Source organism: Pinus tabuliformis, chromosome 9 (genome assembly GCF_031772625.1).
Source record: "Pinus tabuliformis cultivar Carrire ecotype Pingquan chromosome 9, CPIR1, whole genome shotgun sequence".
In the NCBI taxonomy this organism is placed as follows: Eukaryota; Viridiplantae; Streptophyta; class Pinopsida; order Pinales; family Pinaceae; genus Pinus; species Pinus tabuliformis.
The window spans coordinates 1,440,895,641-1,440,911,564 of record NC_142307.1 but is presented as its reverse complement, the minus strand read 5'-3'; the positions used below and the strand labels follow the sequence as shown (position 1 = coordinate 1,440,911,564).

The following is a 15,924-nucleotide window of genomic DNA, read 5'->3' as shown; positions in this document are numbered from 1 at the left end:
ACTCTTTCGCCTCGTTAGATTACGCGAAAATGAATAGGCCTAATCTAATTACCTAGAGGAATTGAACGAAACGCTACGAAAATTCTGGTGATATTTAGAGAAAATCTAGCAAAGATTTTTGTAAATCCAAGTTATATAGTTATTAAACTTCAAAATTTTAGGTGTATTTAACGTTTTTTATGGCGCTATACGCATTTCACAATAAAAACACTATTCAAACAATGCTTTTTGAAAAATTTTCACCCAGATTCAGGCCAGGCGGTCTGGGCAATTCCTCCTCAGCCTCGGTAGACGACTCCATAAATAAATATACTGCGCTCTAATCGTGGGAATGAAGTAAATTTCAGAAGAATGCACACGGCAATGCTATGGCTGACTTAGGATGTGGAACAGAAGATGCCAAAGGCAGGAAAACCACCTGCTGGCATCCTTGCGCAATCTTATTCACTCTAATATTGGCATTTTATTTCAGGGGGATTCGGGCTGCCATGTAAGTTATATTGCATCCTCTGTCTAGTTTAATCGATCTTAAGTCAAATCGGGGAAAATAGCCAGACTGCAACATTAATTTTAGTTTGGATGAAATGTATTCGAAATGCCTTGAATATTTTCAACAGAAACCCTTGGTTATGGATTAAAAGTCAGTTGTCAAATGTTTCACTGGTAATTTTTCATTAGAATGGCCTCCACTTGGGAAAAATTTCAGTATGTGTTAAAGTAAAGCCCTAATTAAGGTAACCGGAATTATTCTCCCTGGGGAAAATAAAATTTTCAGTTAATCGCTGAAAGAGCATGTAATGAGTTTTGTTTCTTTGTCGGTAACATGTTTATTGCCTGTCCCAGGTTACCTCACTGCCTTTTGTATCTGACCTCTGACTTTTGCATCAGTAAAATTTCCCTCTGGCATTGTGAATCTGTGTCTGCAAAAACGAAGTGACAATTTTTGTCAAACAAGGATAGAAGCACGCTCTGGCCTCATCATTTTGAAAATGAGTGTCAAGGGCACGTGAATACTATACGTATAAATACTTAGACATTTGTTCATTTGCAGTTGTCTTGGTTTTGGAATTGCAAGGCTCCTTTAAGAAGTTTGTTATGGGCAAGATTTGCCTACAGCTCCCCGCGTCTGCATTGGGTGCATACCAGGAGCACCCATGTGCTGTGTTTTCTGCCTGTAGCTAGCTGGAAATACTCCCAGTCAGCATATGGTCTATGCATAGTTAACAGATACCGACATGGTATAATATATGAAAAAAAGTCTCGTATGGAAAAAAATCCAATACTCAAAATAATGGAAATATACATCTCATTAATACGGAAAACATGCAAATTTCTCTGAAGTACCTGTAAATACTTCCCTGTTTTTAGAATCTAGATATGTAAATGAAATAGCAGCCATTCTACATTGAGAGACCTGAAGGTAACACCATTAGCAATAGGATGTCATATGAGAATAAATCGGGAGAATGACAAATGTTGAAATTTGAAAACGGAGCTTAAACTAAAAGTTTATACACAGCAACGAATAAAACATAACAATTGATAAATTATAAATGAAGAGTCAAGAGTCAAGACTATCTCAAACTCTGCTCTCGTTCCCATCATTATCATCTATATCAGTAAACTGACTCATAATAGAGGCATCATCACTGCCCACACTCTCCTTTGGAATATTTCTAAGTAGGACATCCTTCTCATCTATGTGATGTGTGATCGTGGAAGATGATTCCACTATTGACGCTCTTTAAGCTGCAATAGTTGCAGTAAATGTAGCAGGAACCTCCTGTGCTCCTAGAATTAGATGTCTTCCCCTCCAAATAATTCAGCCACAAGTGTAAATTCCAATGAATGCTTGCCAGATCATCCAATTTGCCAGCGTCCAGTGAGTTTCTTTTCTTGATATGGATGAGTTCATGCATGCTTCAACTACTCTCTCATGCTGATGCACTATTGACCTGTTTTTTTTAACAGAAATGATGACATTAAAGTTATCAGTGCAAGTGTTTACATGTAGCAATTTGCATATGTGCCTCAAAACTAAAAAAATTCCATGCACTACTTCCCTTATTCATTACCATGATTGCAAATTGTGTCAAGTGAGGCGTCTCATATCCATTGAGCATTCACCATTGAGCAGGGATGTTATCTGTGCAAGTATATCTTGTATCACTTTAGCTGTGGTGAAAGCATGGTCAGTGCCTTGATGGTATAACAGGGGCTGTAACTGTATATGTCGTTGCATGTTTGGGTCAGAATATCTCCTCTACATACAAGTATAAAATCTCTCCACGATCTCAACATCCTCATATGCATGGAAAAAATTAGGTGGTAGGAGAACACCCAAAACCCTTCAACATGCAGTGGCATATGCAACATCACCCACCTAGTATCAATAATGTCCCAGATCAGTTGATGTTTGTGATTCGTCACGAGTCAACCATATTCCTTGTCAAGAGGCAAGAAATCACATAATCCGTGTTCTTTTCGTTAAATGGAGCTGTTGTAGATTCAATCTTGAAATTGGAGGTAGTTGGTGCATTTATTTCCATTTCATTTGGAATGGTCATTCTTTCAAATGAAACATTAAATTCTCTCATGTTCCCTAATGATGGACCATGCCTCAGTGGTCCGAAATGTTAGATAGAAAAAAATATTGGAAGTTTCCAAAAATCTATTGATAATTTCCTTGTGAAAGGATGAATACCATAATTGAATCCTTCCATGGAAGAGGTGTGGTAATTCAAATACATTGCTTTAAGAAATTCAAACCCAACTCCTGCTTGTTTCGAAGAAACTCTTGTCCCTGATTGCAAGTGCCCTGATTCCTGATTGTATGTGAGAGGTTGATTGTAGTTACCTTAGACATTGACACTTGTTGCTGCAGACAACAAAATTTTTATTAGGGTATGATTTTATTTGAGAATGAGGGTAGGATTCTTTGTCACCTTGAGGGAAAGTTTTTTTTAATGAGTAGAGGGATGATTTTTATTTGGGCACCATGGCATTTTTTATTCTTTTTTTTTTGTAAGTTAATTTGTATTACCTCAAAATAACAAATTACATCATTCCATCCATCACAGGTCACCTAATTCAGGACAGTACATTTGCTACAGTCCTAGTCTCAGAACCTAGTATTTATCATGGGTTTTTCTTTTTTCCCTTCTCTTATGGACATCGATCTATTCTGAGGAGTTCTCCGAAATAGATGTAGAGGAGACAATGGCTGCATTTATTTGAGACAATTACGTTGCCGAGGGTTCTATAATATTTGTTGTTTCTTATCACTATCTGAGTGATTTGATTCCTGGAAACATTTGTGTCCGCTCATTGTCGAAACCAAGATTATAGCCTAGTCTCTTCTGATTTCAGTCTAGGGTTTGACCCCCTCGGCAGAGGGATGAGTTGGCTCTACATGTGGCTGAGCCGAGTCAGAAGGAGTTGATTTTGTAGTAGGAGTCTTCTGTTGTTGCATGTTTTCCTGCTTGTGAGTCGAAGGGTTCTTAGATCCTTTGGTATCTTTTAGTTCTTGCCATCCACAGTTCTTTTTCTTAGGATTTGAGTGGGGATAAGGCCCTTGAGGAAAAGGGAAGGCACTTTGAAGATGATTGGGGCTTGGCTTGTTGATTGTTAAATTTCGAATACTAGCCAGGTTTATTTTTTCACAACAATTAATTTTATTCCTAGTAATTAATTTATTTAGCCAAATAAAAATCGAATTACTGAAAAATAAAATCACTGGTATTTTAACTTCTAGAAATTAATATATGTAGCAGAATTTAAATTAGAGAGATCAATTGCACATTGCAAAATTAATTCACCCACAACAATTCTCCATCATCTATAAATATGGAAAATCTGGGTGTTCGACCCACAAAGATACAATGAAAAATACAATGGCTGGAACTTGTAACTCGACCCCACAGGCTGAATTCGGTCCAAGGAATTTTGCCACCTGGAAATCGACCTCTCGAAGAAATTGGCCTAGAGAAATTCAACCCAATCAATTAGCTGGCAAAGTGACTTGGACCCTCTCTATGTGCTATCACTGCGCCTTAGGAAAACTTGCTCCCCCCAACAATTTGGCTTTCTCCAAATCAAATCGAGCTTCCTCCAACAACTCGACCCTGCAATCTCCTCAACTCGTCCTCCTGGATTTGCCCTCAATTCTCCCGTACTTCTCCTCCTTTGTGCTCTAGTCCACTGAACCACTCACACTGGAGGAAATCGCCATCTGTGCGATGACTCGCTCTCTTGAGTTATTATGTGTCTTCACCTCTTTGCTAGGTGTCCTTTATAATCTTCATTAAGTCTAAATCCCTAACCCTAATCTCCCTTCTAGAGCATCTTGGAGATCAATGGTTGAGATTATTTCGAAGTCACTTAAATTATTAAATTATTTATTCTTAGAAAATGAATTGATAGTCCACAATAATTAATCGACTTTAATTATTGTACTTTTCCTAAGTTAGACTTAGGAAAGAAGACATAAATCACTTGCTTGACCCAACAAGCACCTAAAGAGGCAATAAATCATCTCCCACATGCTAAGACACCAAGCTTATGCAAAATACCTTCCTAAGCTCCACTAACTTCAATACTCCCTCCTAGCAAGGAAGGGATTCTCCACCAGCCCCAACTTATCTCGGTACTTTACAAACTACCCTTTCACTAGAGGCTTAGTGAGAACATTTGCCACCTGCTACTTTGTATAAATGTACTGTAATCTCACAACACCTCTCTAGACCCTGTCTCTAATGAAGTGATGTCTGATCTCGATGTGTTTGGACTGATCATGAAACATAGGATTCTTAGAGAGCTTAATGCAACTTTGATTATCACAATGAATCATCGTTGGCCCCATCTGCAGATCAAATAGTCTTGCAAGAATCTTGCAAAGTCATACTGCCTCACAGCTCCTCATACTTGCTGCCATGTACTTTGCCTCTGCTGAATTAAGTGCCACTGGCTGTTACTTCTTGTTGTACCACAAGATTGTGGTTGATTCCTGTTAAAATACGTAACTAGGTTCGGTCTTCATAATGACATGTGTAATAATGATTTTATGTATTTAATGAAAGAAAAGAAAAATAAATCTATTATTTTAAGTCTCGAGGCATGGGTTTCATGCTCAAGAGAATTTATTTTATAGGTCAAGCACCCATTGAGTGCTTCTAGGTTTCTTATAAAGTCATTAAGTCATTGTTGTGTATGAATGACCCATTTGGGCATGTTACATATTGTAAGAAAAATTATTTGAGTCAAATTGGAGACAAAAGACCCTCCAAGGCCATGTTATTCATAAGAGCATCAAGTCGGCCTAAAAGGAGCAATTCGACCCTATGTGAAGCATATATAAAGAAGATCTCGGCCTCATTTGGAGAGGACGCACAGACTCACACAAGTTCGATCATAAGGACAAAAAGGAAGTGTGAAGAAGAGGAAGACTAAGGAAGGAGAAAAAGTCGAAGTTTTGGATTTGTTTTTGGGCTACTTATCTCCACATGTGCGAAGGAATTAGGGCTCATATTGCTGCAGTGAAGCCGAGTTGCAGAAGTAAAGTTAGGTCATCAAGAAGGGTTGTTCTGGAAGCGAGTTCTCTAAGAGAGAGAATCTACCCAAGCAGAGAAGCAAAGTTGCAGTTTTTGGGCAAGTCGAAGTTGTACTTGCATTTTTTGGGCAAGTCGAAGTTGCAGCCGCAGTTTCTGGGCAAGTCAAAGTTGCAGTTGTAGTTTCTGGGCAAGTCGAAGTTGCAGTTACAGTGTTTGGGCAAGTCGAAGTTGCAGGTTCTGAAGTTGTAGTTGTAGTATAGGTCGAAGTTGCTGGAGGAGAAGCTATTCAAAGAGGAAGCATTGACTTGGTCTTGGAATTCGTCAATTGAAGATTCTATAAGATGAAGAATTCTTGTGGGTTTTCCTCTCAATTTGGAGAGGTTTTGGCCCTGGCTGATCACCTATATCTTATGTCCTTTGTCTCATTGTTTTTTTATGGTTTGGTAGTTGTTTGATGAAGAAGAACACATAATAATAATCAAGTACAAGAAGAACCTAATTAAGAAAAAGGTAAAAAGTCTTCACAAACAATTATCATTACAAGAGAAATCATCTAATATCGCTGCCCTAGATTTCTCAACAATCCCAAGCTAAAACAACATTCAGATGTGTATTTTCTCTCCTCCACACTCCTTGCCCAATCAGAATTTGTGTACCCCTGCAACTCCACTCCTTCACCTCTAACATGTCTCATTCTAAAGTCCATAGTACTTCACAGGTATTGTTGCACATGCTTCGCTGCCACCCAATGAACCTGTCTCAACTCCACCATGAACTGGCTGAATGTGTTCACAACAAAACATATATCCAGCCTAGTGTTGATTAGATACATCAAGGAACCTATTAGCGGCCTGTATAGTGTGAGATCTGCCAACTTGCCTTCAGGAGTACTTAGCTTCTTCAAGTCAGTGATCATTGGTGTAGACATAGGCTTGCAATCCTCCGTCGACATCCTGAACCTCCTCAACATCTTAACTACATACTGTTGGAAATACTGGGATGGGGGCGAATCAGTGTTTCTCTTACAATTAGTTAATTTTTCTTTTCAGAGCATTATTTCAATTAAAAACATAAATCAGTAGTGCACATAATCAATAAACATTAGACACCCAAATTTTCTGGTGGAAACCCTTCCGGGAGGAAAACCACCGAACGCTTCTCAAATAATTTTATAAGCACATCAATGCTTCAGCTCCAACTGAAAGGGGAACCCCAATTCTCTAGTACTCTTAAGAAAGCGTTCTAATTTTATCAGACAACTCTAAGTCCTGAAAGAATGCTTCTACACTCTATTTTACCAACATCCACTGGAAGGACGCTCCAAAGCCCTGCAAACTCCAACTTGCCCTAGCACCACCCTACCACCCTGAAGTATTTTCAGGCTCCAACCTGAAGGTGACTTCAATCCCCTGCCTAGCACCACCCAACCACCCTGAAAATGAAAGTAAAATGGATAAACAATTGTGGGCTCTCGTACCAGAGATAATGACCCACTTACAATGATTTTCAGCAAAAACCCTTACTGCCAATTTTCTTCAGATGTACAATAGAACTCTTACAGAAAAACCTTTTCTTCAATTGCAACCCTGACAAAATCCCTACTGTAGATGCAACCTGACAAAATAACTCTCTCTGCCAAATTCTAATCAGAGGTACCTTTTCAATTCGATGCCCTTGAAGCAATTCTGAGAATGATGAGACAGTTGTGAAATGACAATGCCGTGATTGCTGATGATGTCGTTACTGCTGAAGATACAAAAATGCCTCAACACAGATATCTAAAAAGGAATGCCACCATATACTATAGGTCTGTTCCTTTTGCAATAGTTTAATTACTAACATGAAGCCCTGCTGAAGAGATGCCTTTCAAAACATTTGTTGCAGCATCATGATATAGTCCATTTTTGAAATAGGAAATGACAATGAGACTTTATTGTAGACAACTGTAACCTTTTACTGCTTGCTGTTAAAAACCCTTACTTGGATATGAAGTTATTTACTGCCAGACTACTTTTCTGTGCTTGATGCAATATGAGACAGTCTGATGCTTCTACCTTTGCTTCCTCATTTGCGCTCAGATTCATATATTCATTAAGTCGGCTTTATTCCTCCTTGGAAGCACGTATGTATTTATTATTCCAGTGAAATCAACAAGTGTAGGCTCAAGTGGACTGGTGTGAATGTAATTAGGCACTGTTGTAAGACACAGAGATTATGATTTTCTTGGAGAAGCCTCAGGTCTTAGATGGGATGGCAGTGACTTGATGACAATCAAATCTCCCTGTGCTCAAAAATCAGAATTAGGATGCCTCAGAACTATATCAAGTAACCACTTCCTTTGATGCTTGTGCTTGGAAACAATACGTAGATTATGAATGCTAGCCTTGGTTCCTTCCAAAATGCTTCGCTATTTTTGATGAACCTCAGAAAGGAGAGGCCGAAACTGCTGCATAGGATATTGCCTTCACAGGTTCTGATTGTTGCAAGCCCATGAAATGCAGAGATAACACATTTTATTTTCAGAATTGATGTCCAACGATTTCACTCCTTTGATGGTGCAAAGACTTCAAACCTTTTCAAATAAAGCTATGTGCTTTTTGCCAATGAATCCTTTTACAGCCCAACGAGTCCCTGAACCGATCGTAAAAACTCTTGCAATGTAGTCCGCATGTCACTTAAGAAAATTTCCTTCAGGTGTATCTAGACAAGGCCACAAGTCCTTTTAGGCTTCCGATCTGTTTAGATAACAAGCCCTTATACAGAGCTGAGACATTTCATTGGTATGGAGATCAGAATTTGTGCCCTAGTGAGGGCCGAAACCACAGAGGTTGCAAACAAATTGCACTTGGATTGTCTTCGCTGGTCCTACATAAATAAAACCCTTTATCCCAAGATTTAAAACCAAAACCCTTGCATTCAAAACTTATTTCCTAAAAGATTAACCGCTCAAAAATTGTGCTGCAAAAGGTTGGTGCTCAAGGCCGCAGCGATGGAGCTTTTAGGCCTTGATCTGGACGCGATCCTGCCTCAGAATACTTGGCTGGTTTAAAGAAGATATAGACCTAGCCTGCAATAAAATTTATCCCAAACGAATCCCCATAATACTTCACATAAGCTAACCCTTGCTGCCCAAAAGACCTCTCGTTTGATCTTCAAAAATGCCACAGGGTTGAAACATTGCAGAGCTATATTACTTGATGATAAGCGTTCAATTCATGCAATGGAGATGCTAAGGAATGCCTTTTTATAGATTATGGAGGGGCTCCTTTTAGGCATTCAAATTCCTATATTGGAGGGAAATTTCAAATTTGAAATTTAAATCTTGGAGGGAACAACCCCTTTGAGGGTTTTTATAATTTAACCTTCAATCACTTTATGAAAGAGAACCCTCAAGTGATCTTTTGCCACAAGAAATATTATTTTAAGCCTTAGTGAGGAACCTCATGGCATGGGCATTTGTCTTGGCCAAGGAAGAGGTGCCACATCATTACCCTTTGGGTTTTTTTACCCACAGGCTGGGGTCTTCAACTTCAAACACAAATATCTCTCAGACCATGAAGGCTGGCATGCAACATACGACCAGAATTGGGTTGACAAGGAGAATTCAACAAGGATGACCTTGACACGAGAAACAATGATTTTCCATGTCATATTGGTCAACAAAGGCGGGGCACTTCTGGTGCTGCTTGGGTAATGTGGAAAAAGTCGGGATTAAATCCTCAAAACGCGATTTTTTTGGCTGGCTGATTAAATCGGCCAATTTTTTACCAATTGAAAAAATCGGGATTAAATCGAAAAAGTCGGGATTAAATCGGGACTTTTTCCAAAAAATCGTGAATGAGGTAGTTTCTTTAACGATTTTTTAATTTTTTTTTTTTTTTAAAATCAGGATTTTATTGAAAAAGTCCGGATTTTAAAAAAAATGAAATTTTTTGTATTTTGTTAATTTTGCCGACTTTTCAAAAAACTCCAGACTTTAACGACTTTTTCAACTTTTGGACCCTTGTTGATTTAATCCCGACTTTGACCTTTTCCACATTGAATGACAACCACATTTCAACACATGCTTGCCTTGTCTAAGGAAAATCTCTCCTGGCTGCTGCCACACCTCCAATCCCAAAAAGTAATGCATCAAGTCAATGTCCTTCATCTCGAACTCTGAAGCAATATTCTCCTTGCACATCCCTTATGATCTCCTCTGATCTTGTCAAGAGGAGATCGTCTACATAAAGTACCAAGATGAACAACTCACCCTCAACAAGTACATAGTACAAGTTGGGATCTTAGCATACCATGCACGTGGAACCTTCTTCAACCCATAAAGGGCCTTCTTCAACTTGCATACTTGGGGATCTCTCCCATGCACCTCAAAGCCCCGAGGTTGCTCAATATACACCTCCCCCTCAATCACCCTATTGAGGAAAGCAATCTTCACATCCATCTGATGTATCCTCCACCCCATCTCTAAAGCAATGGACATAACTACTCTAATGGATGCATATTTGGTGATAGGTGCAAATGTCTCATCGTAATCCACTCCCTCCTTCTGGGAGAACCCTCTTGCCACAAACCTCGCTTTGTACTTCTCGACACTTCCATCAATTGCATGTTTGATCTTAAAGATCCATCAAGAAGCGATGACAGACTTTCCCTTCGATATTGGCATTATGTCCCATACATCATTGCTCATGATGGAGCTATACTCCACCATGGCATCCCTCTTGACCTGTGCATCTATAACCTCCTCAAAAGTGGAAGGCTCAGACTCATTGATGTTGTTCGTCAATGCCAAATAACTGGAAAATCTCGTCGGTGGTTTGCTTTGCCTGAAAGTGTTGCTAGGAGCCTCCACATGCTTCTAAACATCTCTCAAGGTTTGATCGGCCCATCTTGGCCTCCTCCTAGTAGAGCTTGAAGGAATATCTAGCTCCTCCAGATCTATTGACTGTGTCATTACTGTTGGTGCTGTTGGTCCTTGTTCAGCTTTAGGAGCTTCTTGCTCCCGATCATCTACCACTGCTGGCTCTTTCTTATGAGATCTCCTAAGGTTCCTACCCTCATCAAATATGACATCCTGACTCAAGATCACCTTTCTCTTTCTTGGAATGTAGAGTTGGTAGGCCTTTGATACCTCACCGTAGCCCACAAATACGCCCCTTTTTGACAAGGGCTCCAACTTAGTCCTTTTCTCTATGGGAATGTGGACATAGACTGGAGTACCCAAGATGCACAAATGGCTCACATCTAGTTTCACTCTTGTAAACATTGTTGGCATTATGATACAGGTATGACACATGTGTTGTCCTTGATGGCAACTCACTCAAATGACAGATCACAGTTCAGAATCACAGAATGAAGAAAGAGAGGTATACGCAGGTTCCCCATTGACCAAGCCGCGTGTACACGCGGGTTCGCAGACCAAAAGGCGCGTATAGCGTACACATGCACTTTCACAGAAGGAAAGGCGCATACATGTTGGAAAACTAAGTTTTGGTCCATGGTATTTGGTCCGAGGTATTGACCCCAGGTATTGGGTCCAAGGTATTGGTCCTACGTGGTTTGGACCATGGTATTGAGAGAGGCCTAAACCTATATAAGGAGAAGAAGATCATTAGGCCAAAGTACAAGTGTGCAAGAAATGAATATCTGATGAAGTGTGAGATCTAGTATGTAGGTTATGGGTATGTGATGCTTTGTTAAAGATGCACCTATGTGGCGAATGAAGGTTGATGGACCGGGATCATGAAGACTAAAATGCATTATCATTATATGGTATGATCATGAATAGTTCAGATCTGAATATTGACGCATGTCTTATCCTTTATATCTGATGATCTGGGTATATCTGAAGTAGAAAATTGCAACGAAGGTATAAGTAATTATTTTCAGATCTGTACGCTGGTTCCCTTTGGGGAAAGTGCGTATACACGCTGGTTCGACACAGCCAAGTAGCGTATACATTATGAGATTTGATATTTGAGGTTGCTGTTGGTTCTAGTGGTTGTTGCAGGGTTCTGGGTTCTGCTATGTGTTCTGGTGACTATGTTTTGATAACAGGGTTTCAGTGATTCAGTATTGGGTGATTCAGAGATTGATGATGTGGATATAGTTGATGGTTGTATTACAGTGGTGATTGATTTTGTGCTTTGATGTTATTGATGGATCCAGTCTGAAAATTTATGAAATGTGGTCCCTGGAAGAAAAGAGAAGGTCGTAGCCTTCTGTAGGCTGGTGCCTATGTACTAGTAAATATATCGGTTAGTACAAGAGCTAAGGGGTTGTAGCTCCCTTCCAGTAGAAGCTGGAGAACGAGAGAAGGTTGTAGCCTACTGCAGGTGGGTGCTTGCGTACTGGTATGAGTCTGCACCAGTGCAAGATTGTAAACAGATTTTTCTTATCTTAAAGAAAACAACAGCAGGTGGTTTTTGTCCCGCATTGGGTTTCCACCTTATATCATGGTGTTCATGTGTGTCTCTTATGTGTGATGATATGTTATGTTTTTACTGCACCTAGTTACTGTTTATATGGTTAATGATGTTCTGATGCACTGATTAAAGATCAACATATGATGAATTAATTGAATCATAAGTTTGCTGGATATACACTAGTTTCATTAAACACAGTTGCGTGTACATGCGAGTTCCCTTAACTGAAGTAGCGTATATGAATTTGATTATGGAAATGAAAAGGTTATTGATTTGCTAATACTGATTCACCTTCACCCCCCCTCTCAGTATTATTTCCAACAAACATCTCCTCAGAAGTCACGTCCTCCAAGATCTTGTGAGGACTCTTGTTCTGCACGTACACAACTGCATTGCAGGCCTTCGCCCACAGAAACATAGGTAATTCTTGATCATAGATCCTTGCCCTTGCTACCTCCATTATGGTCTTGTTCTTCCTCTCGGCAACCCCTTTCTGCTGAGGGTTGTAAGGTATCGTGAGCTCCTTCCTATATCTTGCTTCCTTGCAAAAATACTGGAACTCATTGGAGGTATACTCGCCCCCATTATCCGATCTCAACACCTTAATCTTCTTCCCAGTCTGGTTCTCCACAAGAGCTTTGAACTCTTGAAACCGATCAAAGGCCTTGTCCTTGGTCTTCAGGAAGTAGATCCAAGTTTTCTTGGAATAATCATCTATGAATGTCATGAAGTATAAAGACCCTGTGATCGATGTCACAAACATAGGACAACAAATATCTGAGTGCACTAAGTCTAACACTCCCTTAGACTTGGTTTCGTTGTGAGGATATGCAACTTTCGCTTGCTTACCAAGCACACACCCTTTACACACTCCATCTGTCAAAATTGTATAGCATGCGTAGTAGAATACAATTTTATGATTTGATAATTACTTCCTAACGATTTTCAAACAATATTTGTGATGCCACTGATATCATTGAATAATTACATAGAAAATCTCAACTGTAAATGCAACAAAAACAATAAAGACCATAGAAAGATAGCCATGTATAATGACACAATATTTTTCACTTGGGAAACCCAATTCAGGAGAAAACCTAGCAACCTTTTCTCACGTAGAAATTGTCTTTTCAACAAGGCTTACAAATCAAAGTTTGTTTAGAAATCTGTGCCAATATTACAAGTCAACATTCTAGTCAAACTTCTGCTGGTCAATGCTGGTCAAACTAGTCAAAAGTCAACTTAGAAATTTGTGGTCAGATTAGTCAACTACATGTAGTCAAGCTTGGTCAACTATGCTCAAACTTGATCAATTGCATGTGGTCAAACTTGGTCAACTGTGGTTAAAGACTGCAGACAATGTTTGCGGTTAGCTCTGGTCAAAACCCTCACATCTGCGACTGTACAAATTGGTCAAACTTGGTCAACTCCTCACACGTGCGGCCTTAAAGAGAGATAGAAAATGATAGATAACAAATTTCTCGTTAGCTGAATTTCTCCTCCACTAGAAAAGATTGAAATGAGCTTGCTATGTTGATGAGTGTCTCCTCACATGCACGTCTATTTATATAGAGCTCTAATGTTGAGTGGAGACCCAATAAGAAGCCCCTCATCACAAGGAACCCCTTCACTTATTGAGCCTACATTACAACTCAACATTAGACTAGAATTGTTTATTCCACTAATGGGTGAAAAACCCATTTAAATAAACAAATCAAAATTGCTAAAAAAATAGGTCACTCCACCTTGGAGCAAGCAATATGAGTACTATGGGCCAATCTCCTTGAGCCAGAGACCAAGGCTAATGGGAGAAAGACTGTCTCAGGCCATTCACCCCTAGCCAAATCAACATGGCCCCATGGGTGAATGCATCATTCCCCCCTTGTTGGAAAATTAGAAAGGCAGTAAATATTTTCTTGATCTTGATAATTACTTGTGATGTTTCTTATTATTACAATTCTTTATATCTTCTTTCTTTAGTTCATCAAGCAATTACCAAAAGCAACAACACATAAAACAATGAACACAAGATGTAGGCACATGCCAGGGCAAAACCCCCCTCGAGGGGAAAACCCAGTCAAAGTAATTCTTCCTTTCAATAGTATTCTTTGAGACTCTTCACCCTAGACCTTGACCAGACCTTCCCTCCACACCAAGTCAGCCTCCAGAAGATTGACCTCTTCCCAGCAACTTCGACTATGTAGCAACTTGCAACAGGCAACAACTTTCGGTAGCAGTCCAACTTGGAAGACTTCAATCTCCCAATCCAGAGCACGAAACAGAGTGAGACCACCAAAATTTCGATTTTTCTCTTCTCCTTAGACTCACCCAAGCTCGCATTCACTTTGGCTTCCCGGCAACAGACTTTCCCAGCTTCCTACTTCGCACTTCTACCCAGCAAACATATTTTCGCACTTCTACCCAGTAGAGAGAGAATGAGAAGTGATGCTCCAAATGAATTCGATGTCCTTCCTTTTATAGGCTTTTTGTGGGGTCGAATGGGTCCTTAGGCTGACTTGATCTTCTCTTAGGTTGACATGGTGTGGAGGTTACATAATTCATATTTGACTCAATACTTAACCTTTTTACATGATTCAAAAGCCCAAGAAGGGTCTCTTTAAATGTACAATAATTCGTAAATCCTAGAAGTCCTCAATGGGGACTTTGACCTAAAACATGGTGACCCAAGCATGAAACCCATGCTTTAATAAGTCACAATATTGAGAGAGCGAGAGAGAGATAGTACATTTACAATAGAAGTCAACACTTTGACTTATCTAGATAAGAGCATAGATCATCTATAAGAAGATGATATGTTAGATCAGTTGAAGACATGCTGCTTTAACTGATTCTCCAAGGTGACTCCTTCACCTATCATTGTGCTGAATCTCGTCATCATACTGCACCTCACCATGCTGCACCCATCATCACTATGTTGCATCTCATCATGCTTCACCAATCATGACTGTAACATGTACTTGCTGCACCAAGCATCATTGTTGTCCCAAGTACTACCTAGTTGCACTATGTACTCGCTGCACCTTGCTGTTGCTGCTATCCCATTGTGCCACTGCTGCACAATATCGTTACTATCCCATCATAGTTCTGTCCCAACATGCTGTTGTCCCATCAATTTCATTGCTGTCCCATCATAGTTCTGTCCCAACATGCTGCTGTCCCATCATTGTTCTGAAGCTGATCATGTTGCCACACAACATGTCTCATGTGCTTGCAGCACCATGCTTGCCATGCTTGCCTTAGCATTCCTTTGCTGTCCCATTTACTATACAGCTGTCCCTTGCCACTGCTGCCTAGATATATAGGTGTAGCTGCTGTCCCTAACAGTCATGCTATACCTTGCTGCTGTCCCCTTAGCCTTGCCATACCTGCTGCTGTCCCATGTGTCTTAGCAGCACCATGTAGCCCAACTGTCCCATTTATTAGCATTGCTGTCCTAGGCATGTTTGAGTCCTCAAACTCTCATGTTGTCCATGTTTTGAGGGTCACTTACAACCCAACTCTCATGTTGTCCATGTTTTGAGGGTCACTTACAACCCACCTTTTCAGCCGTATTAGGCCTGCATCTAGGGCACCACAGGTTAGTGTTAGGGCTCCCTTTAGACTGCATTGGGGCTGCCTTTAGATAGCGTTTAGGGTTGACCTTTAGACAACGTTTAGGGCTGCTCTTAGATCGCGTTTAGTGCTGCCTTTTGGACAGCGTTAGGGCCTCTCTTAGACTGTGGCTGGGGTTGCCTTTTGACAGCATTAGGGCCTCTCTTTGATTGCGTTTAGGGCTGCCTTTTGACAACGTTTAGGGCTGCTCTTAGACTACGTTTAGGGCTGCCTTTTGGACAGCGTTAAGGCCTCTCTTAGACTGCGTCTAGGGCTACCTTTTGACAGCGTTAGGGCCTCTCTTAGATTGCGTCTAGGGTTGCCTTTTGACAACGTTT

The 15,924-nt window shown here is 40.2% G+C and overlaps 1 protein-coding gene across 1 annotated transcript in view; it reads left to right on the top strand.

Moving 5' to 3' along the window:
* Positions 1–217: 217 nt before the first annotated feature.
* The window catches only part of LOC149153983 (glycosyltransferase family protein), a 162,820-nt gene continuing 147,113 nt past the window's right edge, over positions 218–15,924 (top strand). The window contains exon 1 of the mRNA XM_089440513.1: positions 218–490. Coding sequence (XP_089296639.1) covers positions 369–490 — 122 coding nt within the window. The 5' untranslated portion in view covers positions 218–368. The remainder of the gene's footprint in view (positions 491–15,924) is intronic.